Source organism: Eulemur rufifrons, chromosome 16, assembly GCF_041146395.1.
Source record: "Eulemur rufifrons isolate Redbay chromosome 16, OSU_ERuf_1, whole genome shotgun sequence".
Lineage (NCBI taxonomy): Eukaryota > Metazoa > Chordata > Mammalia > Primates > Lemuridae > Eulemur > Eulemur rufifrons.
This window is the reverse complement of record NC_090998.1, coordinates 87873635-87888666: the sequence shown is the minus strand read 5'-3', so window position 1 is coordinate 87888666 and position 15032 is coordinate 87873635. Positions and strand designations below refer to the sequence as shown.

Sequence of the window (15032 nt, the reverse complement as noted above, 5' to 3'; positions counted from 1 at the left end):
CCTGGAAAGCGGAGCATCGTAACAGCATCAGGGACCCATCAACAGGCTTTACTGTGACATTCAAGCAAGATCACAGTCTGGAGACCAGGCATACTCGCACACCCCTCTGGGATCTGGCTTACTGTCAGCTAAAGGCCAGCGAGTGACAGAAGGTGGCCCATTCATGGAACTTTACAGATGACCAGATCAGAGCCATCGAGGCACAGTCGTCAGGAAACTAAAGTTTCTGAGAACATGGCCACAGGGCTCTGCTTATCTGGCTGTGCAGGGCCCTGATGACTCAGGCTGATCCGGCCAAGCCCTTGTATGAAGAGCAGGTATGACCAGGTTTCCCAGAACTGGCTGAAAAGATTCATCAATTCAAAAACAAAACTGACTCAAGCTCCAAGAAATGTGCAGTTTCATAAATGCTGAAAGAGATTGTGTTTAAATGATTTTCCACTCTGCATTTAGTTCTTTTGATGACATACATTTCTTCTAGCAGTATTGGTTTTCCTCTCAAGTATTAAGATGGTGATGACAGGATCCTCAACACTGCGGTCCCCAACCCCCCGGGCTGCGGACTGGTACCAGTCTGTGGCCTGTTAGGAACCTGGCCACACAGCAGGAGGTGAGCAGCAGTGAGCCACTGAAGTTTCATCTGTGTTTACAGCTGCTTCCCATGGCTCACATCACCGCCTGAGTTCCACCTCCTGTCGGATCAGTGGCGGAATTAAATTTTGCATTATGGTAAGTTGTATAATTATTTTATTATATATTACAATGTAATAATAATAGAAATAAAATGCCCTATAAATGTTAATGTGCTTTAATCATCCTGAAACCGTCCTTCCCTGACCCCGGTCCATGGAAAACTACCTTCCATGAAACCCATCCCTGGTGCCAAAAATGTCGGGGACCACTGCTCTAACAGATGAAAAAAAATACTGTCATACTTCCCCAACACTGAAAAGTCAAATAAGCTTTTCTGTTTTTGCTTAAGGCAAGTTATATATGATTTTCCCATTTGTGTCATTTGATGCAGTACACGTAATAGGATAATCTGTGAGGGTTTTGTACGTCATGTTTATAAAAGCCCTGATGGTAGGAACAGCAGCATGGGATATGGAAAAACCAAGGGGTTTATGATAGATACAGTTTTGAAATTGGTTGGGCATGTTAATACTAAGTTCTTAGGTCTTCAGTTTCCTTCTCTAGAAAGTGGGGAAAATGTCTCCCTATTTCATAGGGTCGGGGTGAAGATAAGGGGAAAATGCCTATGAAATGCCTAACCTCGTGCTCACAGTATGGAAATCATCAACTGCTATTTCTCTTTCAGTAAAAGAAATTGGATTTAGAAATTGATAGTCACTGTTGGCTTTTAAATCACACATACAAGTATTAGATTGGTGCAAAAGTAATTGTGGTTTCGGACCGTGAATTTTAAATCATTATAACTAGGCTCAAACATATCCTTATTAACTAAAGTAGGAACCATTACAATCAACACATTGTTGCCAATGAGAAATAAGTTTGTTTATTCCTGTAGAGTAAAAATCCGTGCTTTGAGATTTGACGAACTCTTGGAAAGCATTTTCTGCATCCTTCCGGGTATGGAAGTGTTTTCTCTGCAAAAAGTTGTCAAGATGCTTAAAGAAGTGGGAGTTGGTGGGCGAGAGGTCAGGTGAACATGGCGGAGGAGGCAAAACTTCGTAGCTCAATTCATTCAACTTTTGAAGTGTTGGTTGTGCTACATGCAGTTGGGCGTTGTCGTGGAGAAGAATTGGACCGTTTCTGTTGACCAATGCCGGCTGCAGGCGTTGCAGTTTTTGGTGCATCTCATCGATTCTCTGAGCGTACTTCTCAGATGTCATGGTTTTGCCGGGATTCAGAAAGCTGTAGAGGATCAGACCAGCAGCAGACCACCAAACAGTGACCATGACCTTTTTTTGGTGCAAGTTTGGCTTTGGGAAGTGCTTTGGAGCTGCTTCTCTGTCCAACCACTGAGCTGGTCGTCACTGGTTGTCATATAAAATTCACTTTTTGTTGCCCATCACACTCTGATCAAGAAATGGGTCGTTGTTGCGTACAAGAAGAGAATATGACACTTCAAAATGATGATTTTTTTTAAATTTTCAGTCAGCTCATGAGGCACCCACTTATCAAGCTTTTTCACCTTTCCAATTTGCTTCACATGCTAAGTGACCATAGAATGGTCAATGCTGAGTTCTTCAGCAACTTCTTGGGTAGTTGTAAGAGGATCAGCTTCCATGATTGCTCTCAATTGCTCATTGTCAACGTCCAATGGCCGGCCACTGCGCTCCTCATCTTCAAGGCTCTCATCTCCTTTGCAAAACTTCTTGGACCACCACTGCGCGGTGCATCCATTGGCAGTTCCTCGGCCAGACACACTGTTGATGTTGCGAGTTGTCTCTGCTGCTTTACAACCCATTTTGAACTATAATAAGAAAATCACTCGAATTTGCTTTTTGTGTAACATCATTTCCATAGTCTAAAATAAATATAAAATAAACAGTAAGTAATAAGTCATTAGCCAAAAACATAAAGTGAGAAATGCGCATTAAAATGATGTATAACTAACCACATTTATGTAAGAATGTATTCTAATATCAAATGGCAAATGTCAACAATGCTAAAACCGCAATTACTATATTACCTAGAACTAAGACCAGAAGTATGTTCACCAACTTTATTTTAATCTCTTGATGATGTAATTGCAGGTAATTTTTATTTTCTTTGTATTTTTTGGTATATTCCAATTTTTTTCATGATGAACACTCATTTTTTGGTCTGAGAAAGTCATGAAGTAAATGTGCAATCAAGTATCAATTAACATCAGTTTATGTGCCCCTATTCATAACATTTAAGACTGTTCATTCTCAAATTCTGACTCTAAATCTTCAAGGCACCCCGCCCCCACAAAACACAGGAATCTGGGGCTGTTGGGGGCGGGGAGTGGAGGCGGCAGCCAGAAGAACATCTCCCAGATAAACACCGAACTAGATTAGTGGATCCTAAGATGTTGGACGTTAGTAGACTTTGAAAAACTTTGTTTTTTTACTAAATAAATTTATTAAAACAAAATGACTACTGTCATCACCATCATTTTATAAAAGAAAGTCATTAAAAGGACAATCTCAAAATAAAAGAGGGTCCTTAAAGTGAATAAGTTTTCTTTATGTCAGATTTATTCCTTATTTCCCTCATTTTACTTGCAACCCCAGTGGACACAGGGTGGCCCTCATTTGGAGATGGGGTTCTAGAAATCACTGGACTGAATAAGTTCCCCACTAGGGGAATAGGACTTACAGGTTCCCTACTAACTCCAGGTTTCTATGATTCCAGTGGTATCTTGCTATTAGAATAGTAGTTCTCAACTGGGGGCAATTTTGTCCACTAGGAGACATTTGGCCATGTCTAGAGACATTTCTGGTTGTCACAACCGGGGGAAGGTGGGATTTGGAACAGGCCAGAGATGCTGCTCAACTTTCTAAAATGTACAGGACAGCCTCCCACAACAAAGAATTATCCAGCCCAAAATGCCAATAGTGCTGAGGTTAAGAAACTCTGCTAGAGACAGAAGAAATCCTATTAGACAATTAATTAAATTAAACCCTATCCCATTAGGATATGGTTAAAAAATAGTGTGATTAGATGCTGTTGCAGCCTTTATTCGTGAGGCAGAATTTTTGTTTGTTAGATTATAACTGCTTATTCAAGGAGTTATATATATTCAATCATTATTGACATTTTTGGAAAAAGGCAGAGGAAAACAAATCACTGTTGGCCCCATCTGGTTCTCTCCCTGATCTATTTCCTTTTGGCTGTCTGTTAGCCTTTCAAATTCAGTATGTCCAAAACAGAACTTTTGACTTTCCCATCCCACCCTACCCCAAGCTCTTCCTCCCCAGATCTTCCTACCTAAGCACCTGGCACCTTGGGGCCATCCGCCACCCTTCTCTTTCTCACACCCACGTGGAGTCCCTCAGCAAATCCTGCCGGTTCTGCCTTCATAGCACCTTGTAAATTTGATCCTTTCCCACTCTCGTCTGCAATCAGCAAGTCTGGGCCCCTTCAGCTCTTCCCTGGCGGCCACAGGGGTCTTGACGGCCCCTCGGTGCTCTCTCTTTCCATCACAGTCACATCTCCTCTCATCAGTCAAAGAGACCTTCTTAACAAATTACTCAGAGTATGTGGTACCCCAGCTCAAAATCTGCCAGGAGCTTCCCATCACACTGAGAAAAAAGATCCCAGCTTCTTACCATGGCCCACAGCCCTCGCTCCCTCTGCAACCTCCCCCACCACACAGGAGCCACCAGGCCATGTTTCTGCCCCTTAGCCACTGAGCTCGTGTCTGCCACAGGTCTATTGTGCTTGTTGTCCCCTTAGCCTGGAACACCTCCTGACAGATCTCCCCAGGCTCCCTCCCTGCACATCATCCCGAATGTCTAGGATCCCACCTCCCCAGGCAGCCTTCCCTGATCACCCCAGGAACAGGGAACACAGTCCTGCCATCCCTGCCACCGTCCATCCCCTCACCGCCTGATGCTTACTAATCTCCATAATATCGTGTCATTCTTGTATTTGTTGATTTGTTTATTGTTTTTCTCTCAACTGTAATGCAAGCTCCATGAGGGCTAGAATTTGTCTTGTTCTCTGCTGACTCTCCAGCACCTAAAACAGTACAAATACATAGCAGTCACTCAATAAATATTTGCTGAATGAATTAACATTTTGGTAACATCCAGTCTCTGATCCATCATTTTTTAATTGATTTATTTCATGTAATGTATATACTACTATCTATCTAATTTTGCATCTCAATTTTTAAAAAGTTACTATTATATCTGAAACCTTTATTTAGGTTATCAACTCTTCTTAAATATTTTAATATTATGATTATAACCACTCCTTTGGGTAGAGATATCAATATCTTCTCCTTGAACATTTGGGTTATTCTAATCTTTTGCTATGTATAGTAAATAAGTAAATATCTCTGCAGCAGACATCTTCATGCCTAAACCTTTTTTCTTTCTTTTTCTTTCTTTTTTTTTGGGGGGGGGAGTGGGAGAGGGAAGGGAGGGGAAGTCCCTTTTTCCTTTATTTTGAGTAATTTCCTTAGGATGCATCCTGAAACTAGAATTACAGGATCAAAGGACACAAGTGCCTTTCCATTTCTTAATACATGCTGTAAAAATGACAAGGTCCTTTATTTTTTCCCTCTTTCTTTTGTCCTCAGTCTTGCCCTGCCTGCAAGAGCCCTGAGCTGACTTCAAACTTCTTGAACATTTATGGGAAGAGCCCTCTGATCGTGTACTTTCTGCATAACTACGCCGCTCTGCAGCAGCACGGCGAGGACGTGTTGATAGTCAGGAGGGAAAGGACCCAAAGCGTCCCATATCCTTGTCACTGCAGACAGGGCACATTGTGCCTGCACATCGTGGGTGCTCGTCGGGGTGGCCATTGATAAGAGCTTAAGGGTCAGAATCTCATTTTAGTTCCAAATCTAGAGCCAGCCTCATGAACTGGCTTTGAGACCCTGGGAATATTGACTTTCCTCGTGTGCAAAATCTCCTTTCTTCCATCTACCAGAATGAATGGGCTAACCAGGGACTCTAGCGTACTTTAAAACTAAATAATGCTTCCCAGATCTCGTTGGCCCCAGAGTGTGTACTGACCAGAAATTTTGGTGTCCTTGTGTATGTTTCATCTGCCACCCTCTTCCTCACACACTCTTCCCCCAGACCCATCGGCAAATTTCTGGCCCCGTTGCCATTTATCCTAAAGATCTGGTTAAAAGCTCAGAGCTCAAGAAAACAGGTGTGGCGTGTGTTGGTGTCCTGAGTCTTAACAGTTTACCATAGCGGTCAGAACATGGGTTTGATTTGTAATCAAAGTGGCCTGTTGGTCCAAGTAGACCTGAACTCAGGAACCAGCTCTACCCCTAACCAGCTGAGTAATTTTAGCTAAGTTTCATCTTCTCTCTGGGTCTCATTTTTTAAATCTGCAAAATAGGGATGAGAATGCCTACCTCATAGGACTGTTACGCAGATCACAGACGCAGTGGAGTAAAGGTGTAGCCCGGTGGCTGGCAGACCACAACTGCGGGAGTGGCACATGTCCACACCTGGCGCCCCATCAGGAGCTTTGGTAATGAACTGGGTAGGACTTTGCATCTCCTGCCGCATGGAGTTTCATGTCCACAAACTTATTTTTATGTCTGCAGGGAGAGACTAATAAGAGCAACTCACATTTCATAGTGCTTTACTGTTTGTAAAGTGTTTTCCCAAATATCGCCTCATTGTTCTGTAAAGACAGTTTGGTGTAGTGGAAGGAACCAGGTTTGGGACTACACAGACCAAATTTGAGTCCCAGCTTAGCAACCACTGGCCTTGAGATCTCATGTGCACAGCTTACCCTTGAAGCTTAATGTCTTTACTACTAAAATAAGGGTAGTTACACCAAACTACTAGTGTTATGAAAAGGATTAAATGGTATATAGCTGGTACTAAGTAAATATCACTATTATTATTAACATCATCTAAAAGTAGATATTATTGTCCCTATTTTATAGATAAGGAAATGGAGACGTAGAGGATGACTTATAGCCTGTCTGAGGTCCCACAGCTGTGACAGATGTAGCTGAGATTCCAACCAGTCAAGCGGTGGTGGAGGGAGGGCAGAGCAGAGAGAAGCTTTTCCAACATACAAATTGGAGACAGAGAATGACGCCTTGGACCTGAAAGGAAAGGAAAGTTGGAGCCCCTTTCTATTCACTGCTGTGCTAACGAGTGAGAATTTCAGACATCAGTCTGAAAAAGTATTTCCTAGACCTCCCTTCCCTCTGCAGGGGCAGAGAAGCGTTTTGTTACAAGGCAGGGAGCTGCCTGGCCACAGACAGGATAGCCTTTTCCTTCCAAAGCAGGTCATGGTCAACGAGCGGGAGGGTCACCATCCGCTCTGATTTCAGTTATCTTGTCCCAAAACAGGGGGCATTTCCCTCCTCTGCATCCCACCGCCCTCTTCCCCACACACTGGGCTCATGCCACTAATAGTGCAGAGTCAACAGTACGGGATTTTCCTTGACAAAGAAAGCCACTGAGTCCACCCCGACGTATGCTGACGTCATCAGCATGACCCTGAGCAGCATGAAGAAGCGAAAGGACAACTTCAATCAGTTGTACCAGCTTCACTGGAATGAATGGAGTTACTTTAACGATTACCTACAGGAACTGCAGGACAACTTCCTCAGGTATGGAAGGGGCTTTGGGACGCGCCACTGCTTCAGCACTTGTCTGTCCCAGCATGTTGTCATAACTGTAAATGGGGGGTGCCACCCTGTCACTAGCTCATGCACAATTGGCTTTCTTGTGGTCAGAATATAAACTCCTCAGTAACACAGAGCAGATCCTTTTTTTTAAAAAGTTATTGTTTTTCTAACTGCAAAAACATTACATGCTCAATGAAAGCAAACAAAAAACCTGGAAAATCACATAAAAGCACCCAGAGGTATATATTGCCAACATTTTTCTATAAGTCCTTCCAGGCACGTGTGTCTGTATTATTAAACAAAATTAGTAGGGTCATGCTGCCACTTAGCAGCATATTATGGACATTTTCCTGTGCCTGCCTTCTGTCTTTTTCAATTTTTTTATTTTATTTAGAATTCTTTCAGACCTTTTAGAAAGTTGAAATTATAGCTCAATGAACAACCATATGCCATCACTGCATTTACAGGCATTTATATTTTGCCTCATTTACTTTTTTTTTTTTTTTTGAGGTAGAGTCTTGCTCTTTTGCCCTGGGTAGAGTGCAGTGGCATCATCATACCTCACTGCAACCTCAAACTCCTGGCCTCAAGCAATCCTCCTGCCTCAGCCTCCTGAGTAGTTAGGATTACAGGTGTGCACCACCATGCCCAGCTAATTTTTCTATTTTTAATAGAGATGGGGTCTCACTCTTGCTCAGGCTGGTCTCAAAATCCTGAGCTCAAGCAACCCTTCTGCCTTTGGCCTCCCAGATTATAGGTGTGAGCCACCGCACCCGGCCCACGTTTACTTTTTATCTCTAATATATAATCCAAATTCAAGTTTCCTCTTTTTTGTTTTTTAAGGATGGGGTCTTGCTATGTTGCCCAGCTGTCCTTGAACTCCTGGGCTCAAGTGATCCTCCCTCCTGAGCCTCTTCCCAAGTAGCTGGACTATAGGTGCACATCTCCACACTTGGCTCAAAGTGTCTTTTTTAGGATTTACTTGCTGCTCCAGGATCCAATCAAGAATCAGGAAATATACTTTATTGTTTTAATTCTTTGGTGTCTTTTAATCTGTAGCAATACCACCCTGTGTTCCCTTTTTTTATTAATTGCTTTTTATGACATGGACTTTTTTGAAAAGCTTAAGCCACATTCTAGATTTTTCTGATATTTTCTCAGGTTATCATTGAATTTGTTCCAGTATAGCCTATACTTCCTGTACACTGGAGACCTAGTTAGATTCAGGTTAAATCTTTTTGCCAAGAATCCTTCATAGATGATGTTGTGTATTCACGCTGCATCCCATCAGGAGGCATACGATGTCGGGTTGCCTGCTACTGGCGATGCTGAGTTTGAACACGTGATTAAGGTTGTATCTGCCAGATCTGTGCATTGGAAGAGTACGTGTTTGTCTCTCCAGTCAATAAGTGATGTGCTTCTTTCAGACCATGTGAATGTGCTTTCCCAACAATTTTGGCCCCGTGGCTTCGGTATCCATTGATGGTCTTTGCCTAAATCAATTATTACATTTGGAGATGCAAGAGGGTGATTTTCTATTTCTCTCATTCCTTCTACATTTATTGGCTGGCATTTTTCTGTAAAGACCAGCTCACTTTTTTCCTCTTTATCTCTCTCATATCTTTCCTGCATGCCCCCATAACTCACGTGGCCACTCTGTCTGCACGGGAAGCTCGGCAAGTATCCGGCAAAGGGGAGGGAGACTTCCATGACTGGGCTGGACCTTCCATAGAACTGGGCACTTTGTTGTCCAAAAATGAGATTCAGTTTGCAAGAGAGAAAGAGGGAGTGGCTATTGGCTAGACAGCTATCCGTGTCTGCCATAATAAGATACACAAATATGAACATATAGATAAACACTTGGTTATGCAATGTGATACAATTCAGTTTTTTCTAAAATATTATAGGAAGCACAGACAGCACACACTTACAAAACCCTGTTGAACACCACCACCACAGATATGCAGTTCAGCCTGAATGTTCGTCAGAAGACGACTGGTTAAATCATGCATCCATACTCTGCAACCAAGAAAAATTTCTATCTGTTTTTATTTTACAAGGAAAGATGGTCACAGCATATTATGGGACCAAAATTCAGGTCATAAAACAGTTGGGTCTTAATTGATACGGTTATTTACTTATCCCCATTTTACAGATATGGAAGCTGAGGTTGAGGACAGAACCTTGGGGGGAACCGCATATGTTGGGGAGGACAGAGTCTGGGGTAGGGGGAGGAGTGACCAGAAGGGAAGGGGGAGAGCCCATATACAAAGGAACACTGACTATGAAGCCGAGGGAAGAAAGGACAGTAGGGAAGCTGCAAGCAGTAGTGTGGTGGCCAGACGCAGAAATGCAGGGCGGAGACAGGCGTGGTGACTTGGTAGTAGAGAGCAGTCTCAACAGGGCTGGAAAATTACCTTGTCAGAAGCCCCAGCCTGGGTCATTAAGGAGAAGGTGTGAGTCCCCATGGATGGGTGGGATTACTAGGAAGCACAAGGAATAAAATTCACATCAGAAAGGCAAGATTGAATGGAGTAACAGGGCTATTTAAACCTAAGGTGGAAGACCTAAGCCTGCATGAAGGCGAGAGATTGCAGATGTAGGTGAGAGAGGAGAGAGAGGGTCAGGATGGGAGACGGAGAAGACACAGAGATTGCGCTTCAGGGCTCTTTGCTTCTGCCTTGTTCATTATGCTTTGTTTCTTCTATAGTTCATTTATTGTTCCAACAAATATTTTCACCACCTTCTGTGTGCCAGGCATTATGTTTTGTTTATATATCTGTCTCTCCTAATAGTTGTAAGAATCCTTAATAGGATCCCTGGAATGGCAGAGGCTACAGTTGGAATACAGGTCTCTTTACTTACTGGTTCTATGACCTTGGACCAGTCATATAGCTTGCTGAGTTTCAGGGGTTTTTTGTTGGTTAAATGAAGATAGTACATCCTACTTTGAGGATTGTATTAATCAAATAAAATAAGGCATGAAAAGGCTTTTGACAGGACCAGGTCCATAGATAGTAAGGAATTGTGTTGGTTAGAATTAGGTTTGGCTTAAAGTAACAGAAAAACTCAAACAGTGGCTAAAATGATTTATAAATTTTTTTCCTCTCAATTACAAGAAGTCTAGTAGATAGGACAGTTCACAGTGTCAGGGACTCAGGATCCTTATATCTTATTGCTCTGTTATTCTCAGCCCATGATTCAGCTTCGTGGTCCAGGATGGCTGCTCAAACTCCAGCCATCAGGTCCACATGCCAGCCAGTAGGAAGGAAAATGGATCCAAAGAAATGCATTCCTTCTGGAAGTTTCAAATAACCCTTCCATTTCATCCCATTGGCCAGAATTTAGCCCCATAGCCACCCCTAGCTGTGGCTCTAACAAGGCAGAAATAATTTAGAGTTAAAGTTAAATTCATATAGAATGTTCAAGATTAAGTATACAGCTTATAGATTTCAGAAATATATGAGGACATCCTTGTTTAATAAAGACATCTTTGGCCAGACATGGTGGCTCACACCTGTAATCCTAGCACTCTGGGAGGCCAAGGCAGGAGGATTGCTTGAGCTCAAGAATTTCAGACCAATCTGAGCAAGATCGAGACCCCATCTCTATCTACTAAAAATAGAAAAATTAGCTGGGTACGGTAGTGTGTGCCTGTAATTCCAGCTACTCAGGAGGCTAAGGCAGGAGGATCTCCCGAGCCCAAGGAGTTTGAGGTTGCTGCGAGCTATGATGACACTACTGCACTCTAGCTGGGGCAACAGCGAGACACTGTCTCAAAATAAAATAAAATAAAGCTCTACAAAAAGTGTAAACAATTTTTTAAACATAAAAATTAAAAGTATAGTATAGTAAATAGATAAACCAGTAACAGTCATTTATTATCATTTTCAAGTATTATGTACTGTACAAAATTATATGAGCTGTACTTTTATACAGCTAGCAGTGCAGTAGGTTTGTTTACACCAACATCGCCACAAACATGTGAGTAATGCATTGTGCTGCAGGACATCACGATGGCTGCAATGTCACTAGGTGATAGGAATTTTTCAGCTCCGTTGTAATCTTACGGGACCACCATCTTATATGCGATCCATCATTGACTGAAATGTTGTTATGTGGTGTATGACCTTATTTATGAGATAATCAGGGAAATTTGAACACTCACTGAGTATTAGATATTAAAGAATTCCTTTTATTGGATTTTTTAGGTATTATAATGGTTTTATAATAATTTTTTTAAATCATGTCTTAAAGAGATATATAATTATTTATGGATGAAATGACATGTATCTAGAATTCGCTTTAAAATAACCCATTTATTTTAAATGGGTAGGGGGCAAAGGAGGGAATAGATAAATCAAGACTGACCTTAGGTTTATAACTATTGAAACTAAATAATGGGTAAATGGTATTATTAATAATTATACTATTTTCTTTTATGTATGCTTAAAATTTTAAATACTGGGAAGTTGATTTTTTAAAAACCAAGGGCCATAACAAGAACAAAAGATGATGACTGTCTGTGTGGACTATTACTTGTAGATGGGCTAAGACTCTTTGAGAATGTCAGTTACCATTGTTTCCCTAACAGAGCATCTTATTGGAGCATTGGCTTTGAAGTTGCATAGATTAAAGCTCAGTTATAGCTGTCTGAATTTCTGGGTAAATTAGATCCATCATTCAGCCTGTGTGGGGCATGGAGACCTCATATGTTAAACAGGGGCAGTATTACTAGTACCTGCCTGGCAGAGTGGTTGTGTGGATTAAAGGGACTATCTAGCTCAGTGCCTGGCTCAAAGGAAGTGCTCCGTACAAGCCCACTGGTAGAAATAATACATGGGACCCCATAGCATGAAACGTGCAGGGGCCACAGCAGCAGAAGCACTTGTAGTTGAACAGTTTGTGGCGGGGAGGCCTGGATCAACCTCCACCTGTTAGAGAAGCAATCCAGCAGCTGTTTTGCAGGGGCCCTTGCTCTAGGTAGAGCCTAGCGTGCAGCTGCAGATGAGCTGCACAGAGAAGCAGCAGGGCCAATTGCTGCAGAAGAACTTAGTTTTCTTGTGAATCTGGAGCCCTGATCCTCGAGCATGTCTGGGGCAGAACACCAAGAATTCAAAATGCTCTTTGCAGAACTCCATGAAATGTTTCAACACATGATTCGGTCAGACAAGCTAAAGCCTCTCATGCTAGTGGAAAATATGAGTCTAAGATGTGAGTAGGCTTTAACATCTCAAGAAATGACCATATAGAAAATACTATCAAAGATATACATCCAAGTTTTTCTGTTAGAAAATGTGATCATAACAAGGACACATGCAATTTGCTGCTTTTTTTGTCTTCCCATTGCAAGCAGAAACAGTCTCCAAAGGATTAAGAGAACATTATTTTAGAAGATCTTAAAAGTGAGAATGTTTTGTCAACGTATTATTTTTACTTAAGGAAAGACCCCCATTGTTGGAATACCAGCTATTGATTTAGGCCAAGTTCAATGCTAGTTTTTTAATACCAGTCTTTTTATATCTATCATACAGTGGCAGAGAAGTACATGAGAGCGTCTTGATTCACTTGAATATATATTTATTGCTGTTTTGTCTACTTTGAGTACCAATAACATGCTTCTTCATTGAGTAAATGTCTACTCACATTTCAAAGGCCAACTAATATATTGCCCAATTCAGCAGTCCCATTGTGTACCCCAAGCTTATATGAACGTGCTCCACTGAAAACTTTCTATAATAACAGCAGCAGCTGACATTTATTGAGCACTTCGTGTGTACTGGGCACTGTGTTAAGTGCTTGCCCTATGGTAACTCAGTCCTCACCAGAACACTAGGTTCTACTATCACCATGTTAAGATGAGTACACTGGCATGGAGAGGTTAAATAATATGACCAAGGTGACACACAGCAAGTGGCGGAGCCTCGACTTGAATCCAACTTGCCTTCAGAGCTCACGCAAAATTTCAGTTTTCCTCAGATTGTGGATTTCCTACCTGTCTCCCTAATTTGAGTTTATGTTCCTTGAGTTCAGGGACTACTTCTTATTTCTCTTCGTATCTCCAGGGGTCTGATATCAGTGATGGAGTCCCTGCTGTGCCATTGTGATCATCTGTCTGTTCTAGTCTGTTGCTTTTGGCAGCCTAATTAATGAACTTGTAAATATTTGCCTGTCTGAACATGTGAAAATAGGAGTGAAAAGATCACATGGACTCTTTAATCTTTTTCCATAAATGTCTTTTTGTGGTTTCCCCCCAGGGATGTGAAGAATATCACTCAGAGAGCAGCAGATATAAAAAAGGAAATCCACATGTTCATCCCATGTTCCAGCTGCAATGATGAATTCCCTGACAAGAAGCCTAAGGGAAGCCGCCAGAAAGAGGTCCAGTTTCTTTTAAGGTGTGTTCAGATAAAATCCATGGAAATAGTAGAAGTGTGAACAGTGTAAGAATTCTTAAAACATGGAAAAGAGTATATAAAAGTTTATTCACTTGTATGTATTACTCACACAACTCTTTTTTTTTTTTTTTTTTTTTTGGTTTTTGTAAAGACAGGGTCTCACTATGTTGCCCAGGCTGGTCTCAAACTCCTGGCCTCAAGTGATCCTCCTACTTTGGTTTCTCAAAGTGCTGGGATTATAGGTGTGAGCCACCACACCCAGCCAATTCTCACGTTATTTTTAGTATTATTATTGGTGGTAGTAAGAGCTACCAAGGATTTTGTACTCACTCTGTGCCAAGCAGTGGGCTATGTACTTTGTGAACAGTGAGAGTCAGAGCTCCTTTGTTACAAGTGCCAGGAAGCCAGCTCAAACTAGCTTCAGTGGAAGGAGAACCCAGTGGCTTGAGTAACTGGAAAGGCCACAACAGGCTGGCTGCGGGCATATTGGACTTAAGGGCTTGATGAGATTTTCAGGCGCGCGCGCGCGCGCGCTCTCTCTCTCTCTCCCCATCACCCACCTTCCCTTTTGTTTCTTTTTCAAGCTGCCTCTGCCCTCAGGGCCATGGATAGCCCCACACCTATATCCTTACATTCCTTATAGTGGACCTTGTAGGTCATGCTCACTTAGCTGGAGCACATCTTCTGGTAGTTCCTGAGGAAAAGGTATGTGGGAAATTTTTTTAGTCTTAGCATCCCCAAAATGTCTTTATTCTTGATTAATACTTACAAATGTTTTGCTTGGAATAAAATTCTAAATTAAAAGTCAATTTGCTACAGAATTTTGAAAATTTTTTTCCTGGCTCCTACTTTTGCAATTGAGGAATCTGATGCCATTCTGATTCCCATGGCTTTGTGTGTCACTATCTTTCCCTGTGGGAACTTTTAGGATATTGTGTTTTTTGTTTGTTTGTTTGTTTTTCTTTTTTGACAGGGTCTCTCTCTGTCACCTGGGCTAGAATACTGTGGCATCATCATAGCTCACAGCAACCTCAAATTCCTGGGTGCAAGAGATCCTCCTGCCTCAGCCTCCTGAGTAGCTGGGACTACAGGCATGGGTCACCACGCCAGTCTCACTCTTGCTCAGGCTGGTCTCAAACTCTTGGCCTCAAGCAATCCTCCTACCTTGGCCTCCCAGAGTGGTGGGATTACAGGTGTGAGCCACCTCACCCAGCCTAGATTATTGCCTTTATTCCTATTATCCCTAAGTTTCACAATCATGTGCCATGGGATAAGTCTCGTTCTTAATATGTTTCAATGGGGTTGAGGACCACGCTCAGTCTGGAGAGTTGTGTCCTTCAATTCTGAGAATTCTTCTTTTATTA

The 15032-nt window shown here is 42.0% G+C and overlaps 1 protein-coding gene across 1 annotated transcript in view; it reads left to right on the top strand.

Moving 5' to 3' along the window:
* The window catches only part of FAM227A (family with sequence similarity 227 member A), a 66457-nt gene that overhangs the window by 45907 nt on the left and 5518 nt on the right, over positions 1-15032 (top strand). Inside the window, exons 17-19 of the mRNA XM_069491258.1 lie at positions 5240-5397; positions 7100-7252; positions 13528-13634. Coding sequence (XP_069347359.1) covers positions 5240-5397; positions 7100-7252; positions 13528-13634 — 418 coding nt within the window. The remainder of the gene's footprint in view (positions 1-5239; positions 5398-7099; positions 7253-13527; positions 13635-15032) is intronic.